We start from the raw sequence: 8,946 nt of genomic DNA on the forward strand, positions 1-8,946 counted from the left end.
CTGCCAGTCGGCAATTGGCAAACAGAAAAAAACGTTTTCCCTCTCCCTCTCGGTTAAATGAAAACCTCAGACCTGTCACGTATTAAGAACACATTTAGGAATACTTTTAATAGTAAAATAAACAATTTTCATATTGTTGTTTCCAGCCAATCGAGGGTGATTACGTGGAACGTGAGGTCGCCACAGTATTTTACAGGTTTTATTTGTTTCCCAGGCAGGGAGACGCATTAAAAAACTTAGCAAAAGTAGAGGGCAAGTCATAGACTTGCCCGTTAGATGAGGCTGTTTTTGTAAATGAGCGCTTCTTGCACAGTTTAAATTACTTAAAACTTTGAAACTTTCGGGTTTAAAATGCTAATTCCGAAGCTACTTATTTAAATGTCTTTGAAAACATTCACCTTTATGTTTTTGAAGATAACAAATCACAACGAAAGCCCGTACAAACCGCACAGAAAACGAATAAATGCTTCCCGAATGTGAGCGAACCTACAGTTTGGTTAGAAAAACTCAACACTGATTTCCGTTCCTCCAATCACAGAATCCCCGAGGAGAAGGGGACACGCCAAGGGGGCCTGTTAATAACCTCTACCGTATACCCCAAAGCGTTGTAAATCACATCGATTATTTTCGACTGGAAGCCGATCGGTTGAGACTGGACGTGAATTCCGCGACTCGATCACAAAAGGTTAGGAGGAAAGAGGTAGAAAAGCCAAAAGGACGACTAGGCAGGTGGCCCGAGCGGCCACCCCAAGTTAACTTTTTAGAAATCATTCGTACTGTTCGGGTTATCTTCTCTTTAATATTCGTGGCTTTACTTATTATGATGTTAAGAAACGTGGGCTAGGAATGGGGTGCTGCTTTTTGCCCGAAACCTGGAGGCGCCGGCCTCCTAGACGCAACCGGGCCCGGGCCGAGGGGCGGTAGGGGCGGGGCGGGCGGGCTCCGGGTTTGGGCGCGCGGGCAGGTGGGGCGTGGCGGGGGCGTGGAGAGCCCAGGCCCGCGGCCACCGCCCCGCTCCGGGCCGGCCCAGGAGGAGCCGCGCCGGGCTCGGTTATAAGAGGCCAGCTAGCAGGCGCTCCGCGAGTACCCGCCCGACCCCGGCCCGGAGCACCGGGCGCCCAGCGCGGGTGAAGGCGGAGCCGCAGGGTTGGCCCCCAAAGGGATGCTCTCGCCCGAGCGGCGAGACCAGCCCCGCTCGCCCCTCGCCGCGGCCGCGCCGCAGCCGCCCACGGCCGCCGACATGGCCCTCTACTGCGGCGACAACTTCGGAGTGTATTCGCCGCCCGGCCTGCCCCCGCCCGCCGCCACCGCCGCCGCCCCGGGCGCCCCCCCGGCAGCCAGGGCGCCTTACGGGCTGGCCGACTACGCCGCGCCGCCGGCCGCCGCCGCCAACCCCTACCTGTGGCTCAACGGGCCCGGCGTGGGAGGCCCGCCCTCCGCCGCCGCCGCAGCCGCCGCCGCGTACCTGGGCGCTCCGCCGCCACCGCCGCCCCCCGGGGCCGCGGCCGGGCCCTTCCTGCAGCCACCGCCCGCCGCCGGCACCTTCGGCTGCTCTCAGCGGCCCTTCGCGCAGCCCGCGCCCGCCGCGCCCGCCTCGCCCGCCGCGCCCGCGGGGCCCGGGGAGCTGGGCTGGCTGTCCATGGCCAGCCGCGAGGACCTGATGAAGATGGTGCGGCCGCCCTACTCGTATTCGGCGCTCATCGCCATGGCCATTCAGAGCGCGCCCGAGCGCAAACTCACTCTCAGCCACATCTACCAGTTCGTCGCCGATAGCTTCCCCTTCTACCAGCGCAGCAAGGCCGGCTGGCAGAACTCCATCCGCCACAACCTGTCGCTCAACGACTGCTTCAAGAAGGTGCCCCGCGACGAGGACGACCCAGGTGAGGGCCGCTGGCAGGTGCTTCCCAGCCGGGGAGGGCGGGCGCGGGTCGCGAGGGCCGGCGCAGGGGTCGGTGTGCGGTTGGAAGATCTGCCAGGAGTCTTCCTGTCCAGGCTGCGGGTGGGAGCGGATGGAGGAATAACCACCCAACCCAGAGGACAAAGGGAAGGAGCAGGAGATCTTCGGAAGGAAGACTCAATGAGAAAGGAGCTTGACCTTTACATCCACATTCGCAGAGGCGGGCCAATTAGAGAAACGAAAAAAATCTGTATCCCAGAACAGAAGGCTACCCCTGGGTGGTGTTCCTTAGGCCTTTTGAAGGGAGGGTCTACTTACAAGTGAGCTCTCAGATAAGGGATGGTTATAAAGGGATCCGTGTGAGCTGGGATTTCCATCACGTTTCGCAGAAGACGCGGTGGGAGAACTGGGGTCCAGCCCGGCTGTCCCTAGGTGCACTTCCTCCTCATCGGGTTCCAGAGAGGTTCGCTGTGTCCTGAATAGAGCAAGTACGGTGCCTACCTCTAGAGATAGTGGCACGGGCATCATGAGACGGGGGTCTGGGATGGGAGAACTTTAAGCAGAGAGGTTCTGCAAATTGCAGTTTGGGTACCTTAACTAGTTAGAAATTTAGAAATGAATATCCCAGATTTGCTGCGTTCTGGTCTAAGCCCAATTGCTCCTGGAGTGAGGAGGTCTGTGTTACAGTGGAGTGAGTGTTAACCTTCTCTGAGAGGTAGAGGTGGAGAAATGATTAACAAGAAGAGAGAAACAGAGAATCCTACTTGAGGTTTTCAGAAGGAACCCAGAACAAGGAAAGGGAAGGGGATTGTGATAGGAAAAAGAGAAAAGAGATGAAACCATTTTAGTTGCACATTACAGAGATCCAGGATTTTGTGTAAATTATGTGACTATTCTGGAGCTCAGAATGAGCTCATCCCTGAAGTCACTGTAGACCAGCACTCTCCAATGGAAATACGATACAAACTAAATAATCCAAAATATTGTTTCAACATATAACAAATATAAAAATTACTAATGAGATTCTTTGTTATTTTCTCGGTACTAAGTCTTCAGAATCCCATGTGTATTTTACACTACATCTCAATTTGACTAGCCATATTTCAAGTGCCCAATAATAATGTGTGGCTAGTGGCTACTGTATTGGGCAGGGTATGCAGTTCTAGAAGATGCATCCTCTTGATTTGGCTTCTGTACCACCCAAGATTATCATGTACATTGTCATGTAAACTCCTCTAGACTTCACTCTAAAAGGTCAGGGGTCTATGGCTAGTTTTTTATCAAAAAAGTTGGTACCAACGTGGCACAATATACATATCCAGATAGGTGGAGATATTATTGAAATTCTAGTTATGTAATTTTTTTTCCTATAACTATTTGCAGAACATGGTTCAAGTGGAGGCAGCTTAGCCCAGTGGTTAGTTAAGAATGCTGAGGTGGTTTTTTTTTTTTTTTTTGAGACAATTTCACTCCTGTCGCCCAGGCTAGAGTGCAGTGGCGCAATCTCACTGCAACCTCTGCCTCACCAGCTCAAACAATTTTGCTGCCTTAGCCTCCCAAGTAGCTGGGACTACGGGAGCATGCCACAGTGCCCGGCTAATCTGTATTTTATGTAGAGATGGGCTTTTCCCATGTTATCCAGGCTGGTCTCGAACTGCTAAGCTTCAAGTGACCCACCCGTTTCGGCCTCCCAAAGTGCTAGGATTATAGGCGTGAGCCACTGCGCCCAGCAAGAATGCTGAGTCTTTTAGCCATTCATAGTGATATACTCCTGTCATACCAGCTACTCTGGGAGGCTGAGGTGGGAGGATCGCTTGAGGCCAGGAGGTCAAGTCTGCAGTGAACCAAGGTTACGCCACTGTACTCCAGCCTGGGTGACAGAGGGAGACCCTGTCTCAGAGAATATAAATAAATAAATAATTTTTTTTTAAATGCTGAGTCTGGAGCCAGCCTGTTTACATCCTGACTATCATGGCTAACTTAGGAATATGACAAGTTACTAACCAGTCTGCACCCCAGTTCTCCTATTTGAAAAGTGGAAGGAGTTATATTGCCTATCGCCATAAAGCTGTGAGGAGTAGCTGAGGTTATCCGTGTAAAGCACTTACCACAAGATAAGCATTCTACAGTACTTTAAAACATCGGATTCTTTTGCCAGAAGTGAAAAAAGCTTTTGGGAGATAAAATCCTCCAAGATGATAGATCTTTTCTACCTCACTTGTGGCAAATAGAACAAAACTAGCATTACATGCAGAAAAATGAGGCCCTGGTGTCTGAAATTTATTTACCCAATGGGTGAAACATTTGCAGGATTTGTAGGGGCAGGTCCTGCCCAAAATGAGGAGGGGATGTAGATTCCAGGAGCTTCCTCATACTCAAAATTTATGCCATCCAGTGCATGGTTAAAACAGTTGCTCAGTAATAATTTTTTTTGTCATTTTGAAATTGCCTTTCTCTAGTGGGGCATTTTTCTCAGAGGTGGGGAATTATGCACTTTCAACGAAAAATAATTGTTAAGTGCTGTTTTTGCACTGCTTACTGTGTGCCAGCTACTATGCTGAAATAGTTAATCCTCACAGTCAATCCACTAAATTAGTACTATCCTTATCTCTATTTTATAAATAAAGAAACGGAGGCTCAATTTTTTTTTTTTTTTGGTAGACACGAGATCTCACTATGTTGGCCCAGTCTAACGCTCAACTTTAAGTAGCATCAGAATTCCATGACTTTGCAAGGTCATACAATTTGGATCTAGAATTAGTGAAGGTGTTACATGATTTAATTATAAGTGTCTCAGAAATGGAATTAGGTCTTCAGATTTAAGTAGTAGACACCACCAGGAGGAGGTAAAGGTGGCCAGAACATCTTTGTTCTGGATTTTTCTCTGAAGCAAAGAGTAACATTTTCCCCAAAGAGGATTGGTTTGAATATTAGAGTGAATTGAGCATCTTTGTCAGCATCTAATGAGAGTCTGCTCTCCTCCCAGAAATGAAGCTGAGTACACAGGCATAGAATAGGTCCTTCTCTAACTTGGTCTTTCTCATCTTCTCAGGAAAAGGTAATTATTGGACTCTTGATCCGAACTGCGAGAAAATGTTTGACAATGGGAACTTCCGTCGGAAGCGAAAGCGCCGCTCTGAGGCCAGCAATGGCTCCACAGTGGCTGCTGGGACATCAAAGTCCGAAGAAGGGCTCTCCTCAGGACTGGGGTCTGGAGTGGGTGGGAAGCCAGAAGAAGAGAGCCCCTCCACTCTGCTGAGGCCTTCCCACTCCCCAGAGCCGCCGGAGGGCACCAAGAGTACTGCCTCATCTCCTGGAGGACCCATGCTCACCTCCACCCCTTGTCTCAACACTTTCTTCAGCAGCCTCAGCTCCTTGAGTGTCAGCAGCAGTGTGAGTACCCAGCGGGCTCTCCCTGGCAGCCGCCACCTAGGGATCCAGGGGGCCCAGCTGCCCTCCAGCGGCATGTTCTCCCCGACCTCCATCTCAGAGGCCTCAGCAGACACCTTGCAACTGAGCAATAGCACCAGCAATAGCACCGGCCAGAGATCTTCCTATTACAGCCCTTTCCCTGCCAGCACCAGCGGGGGGCAAAGCAGCCCCTTCAGCAGCCCTTTCCACAACTTTAGCATGGTGAACAGCCTCATCTACCCCCGAGAGGGCTCCGAGGTGTAGAGCAGACTCTCAGACTTGAGTATGCACACCTGAGGCGTGCACACATGCTGATTAGAATGCAGATTCCAAGTCAGTAGGTCTGGGGTAGGACCTGAGTTCTGCGTTTCTGTCGAGTTCCTGGGTGATCTCGTGGTCCTTTGACCACACTTGGAGTAACGAGGGTGTAGTAGATAACTCTTGCTACAACCCAGCGAGCTTTTACAGGTTTCTCTGCATGTGGGCCTCTCCAGAGAGAAATCCGTTTCACTGTCTTCTGTGATAGGTAGCCTGTGAGCCCCGTGAGGGCGGGGACCATGTCTATTTTGTTTATCACTGTATGCCAGGATTGCAAGCTCAAGTGTGTACAGATGGCTAAAAAAACATAAGCCAACGAAGTTACTGGTGAGAAAACTAACATCAGTTGGCAACTGAAGCAGTAGAGGGTAGTTGGGACTGACTAGTAGAAGGCTGCTGGGAACAGCTGGTTCTTTCTCTCCTCTGGCAGCATTCTGATTTTGTTTTTTTGTTTTTTTTTGACACAGTCTGGCTCTGTCGCCCAGGCTGGAGTGCAGTGGCGCTGCAACCTCCGCCTCCTGGGTTCAAGCCATTCTCCTGCCTTAGTCTTCCGGGTAGCTGGGATTACAGGTGCCTGCCACCACACCCAGCTAATGTTTTGTATTTTTAGTAGAGATAGGGTTTCGCCTTGTTAGCCAGGCTGGTCTCAAACTCCTGACCTCAGGTGATCCACCCGCCTCGGCCTCCCAAAGTGCTGGGATTACAGGTGTGAGCCACTGTGCCCAGCCAGCATTCTGATTTTTATAGAAGAGCCAGATATCTGAATTTTTATAGGAAACCTCCAACTTTGTGTCATTTGCCTCTGAAGATTTTTTTTTTGGTTGTTTATCATACTGTCCTAGGCAACACCACAAATCCTTGAGCTATGCATAGGCAGCTCACAAATCACCTCTGTCTGGTACATGGTATATTCTAATGGCAATAAAATGGCACAAGCAGCCTTGTGTGCCAGGCACTGTTCTCGGCACTTGTCATGTATTCATTTAATCCTCTCAGAAACCTTGGGTGGTGGGTATTGTTACTACCCCCCATTTTCCATGTAAGGGAAGTGAAACTTCAGGATGTTAGGTCACTTTGTCTATTTTAGTCATCACTGTATACCAGGATTGCAAGCTCAAATGTGCACAGGTGGCTAAAAAAAAGTTGTGACCACTTTCCAAGGTGAGACTGATAGTAAACTGGAGCCAGGATCAGACCCAGACAATCTGGTTCCAGAGCTGGTGCTTGTAACTTCTGTATTCTACTTCCTGCAAAACCAAGAAACCAGCCTCCATAGCCAGTTATAAGTATATAGAGGGAAGGAATGGAGCTAGATCTCATTTGACCAAAGATTCTAGTTGAAAATAAAAGTCATCTGGTGTGTTCCCCTGGGTGGCACCTCTGTCTGAATCCTGCTGCCATAGTCCAAAATCTGGGGTGACAATTGTCCTAGTTTGTAATGGTTAGCCTGGCATCCTCTCCCTTTTAGCTTATATCCTGGATGTTTCCTTTTCTAACAAAGTATTATTAGAATTTTATTAAAAATAGCTTGTGTGTGTGTGTGTGTGGGTTTTTTGTTGTTGTTGTTTTGTTTTGTTTGTTTTGTTTTTTGAGACGGTCTGCCTCTCTTAACCAGGCTGAAGTGCAGTAGTGAGATTTTGGCTCATTGCAGACTCAGCCTTCCCGGGTTCAAACAGTGGCCCCTTCTCAGCTCCCTCAACCCACCCCAGTAGCTGGGCTCACAGGTGTGCACTATGCCCAGCTAATTTTTTAAATTTTTGAATTAATATTTTAACTTTTTAATTTGTAAATTTTTAAATTTAAATTTTTTTATTTTAAAATAATTTTTTAAATTTTTTTTTATGGGGGTTTCAAAAAAAAACACAAAGCTCACTGCAGCCTCAATCTCCTGGGTTCAAGCCATCCTCCTATCTCAGCCTCCCGAGTAGCTCGGACTACAGGTGCACGCCACCACACCTAGCTAGTTTTTTTGTATTTTGTGTAGAGATGGGGTTTCGCTATGTTGCCCAGGCTGGTCTTGAACTCCTGGGCTCAAGCGATCTGCCCACTTCTGCCTCCCAAAGCACTGGGATTAAAGGCATGAGCCATCACACCTAGCCAAAAAAAAACTCTTAAATGGAATTTTAGGCCAGGTGCAATGGTTCACACCTGTAATCCCAACACTTAGGAGACTGAGGTGGGAGGATCGCTTGAGTCCAGGAGTTTGAGACCAGCCTGAGCAGCACAGCAAGACTCTGTGTCTACAAAATATTTTTAAAACAATGAAGAAATGGGATTTTTATAGTTTTTAATACAAAAACCGTTTGTGGTCAGTTTTTAAAAAGATATATTTAATCTTATTTATTTTAGCACTCTCTTCTCAGAGGTATCATTCGAATAATTTTTATGGTCAACCTTCTAGTGCCCAGTAGAGTGCCCGGTACACTCATCCACTAGTTGCCGAATGACAGAATTTATTCAGGGCCGGCGCAGTGGCTCAAGCCTGTAATCCCAACCCTTTGGGAAGCCTAAGCGGGCAGAGCACTTGAGCCCAGGAGTTTGAGACCAGCCTGGGCAACATGGTGAAACCCCATCTCTACAAAAAATAACAAAAATTAGCTAGGTGTGGTGGTGTGCACCTGTAGTGCCAGCTACTTGGGGGGTTGAGGTGGGAGGATCACTTGAACCTGGGGGGTTGAGGCTGCAGCGAACTGAGATCATGCTACTGTATGACAGCCTGGGTGACAAAGTGAGACCCTGTCTCAAGAAACAAATTTTTTATTCAAAAAGTGTTCATTAAAATGCAGGTAGTTGTCAAATTTATGGGAACAGTGTTCCACAAAAATGAATTCATCGTCCTATGAGTTGCCTTTGTACCACGTTTTTGGATGTGAGCGTGGCTAGTTTGGGGTTTTAACTTTTTTAGAAACAGGAACAGAAGCACATTGTAAAAAAATTTAAAATTCCCTGGGTATTTTTTCACCCCGAGACTCTCACAGCATTACTTTAAAAATTTTTTATTTTGAAATGTACATACAGAAAATTATTTTTTTAAACAGCTTATTGAGGTACAAATGACATCACCATTACTTTTTTAACATTATGCAGAAAGACAACCAAAGACTACCTACTCCCACAGTATGTGTACAAAAAAACGGTTTCTATGGATATTTTTGTATATGAAAATATCATGGACTTATATAAATATTGTTTCTAGCACAACTCTATATTTGTAAATTAATTTATAATGTAAACTGGGGCAGCAAAGAAAAGTTTTTCCCAAGAAAGTTCACTGCATGCTGAGAAGAAGAATCACATGAAATAAACTTAAAGTGGGATCA

The 8,946-nt window shown here is 47.9% G+C and overlaps 1 protein-coding gene across 1 annotated transcript; it reads left to right on the forward strand.

Moving 5' to 3' along the window:
* Positions 1–962: 962 nt before the first annotated feature.
* On the forward strand, positions 963–8,946 carry FOXI3 (forkhead box I3). The gene is made up of 2 exons (XM_525808.8): positions 963–1,880; positions 4,950–8,946. The coding sequence occupies exons 1-2, from the start codon at positions 1,163–1,165 to the stop codon at positions 5,570–5,572; spliced, it is 1,341 nt and encodes a 446-aa protein (XP_525808.6). The 5' UTR covers positions 963–1,162; the 3' UTR covers positions 5,573–8,946.

The sequence above is a fragment of the Pan troglodytes genome, chromosome 12, assembly GCF_028858775.2.
Source record: "Pan troglodytes isolate AG18354 chromosome 12, NHGRI_mPanTro3-v2.0_pri, whole genome shotgun sequence".
NCBI classification, from domain to species: domain Eukaryota; kingdom Metazoa; phylum Chordata; class Mammalia; order Primates; family Hominidae; genus Pan; species Pan troglodytes.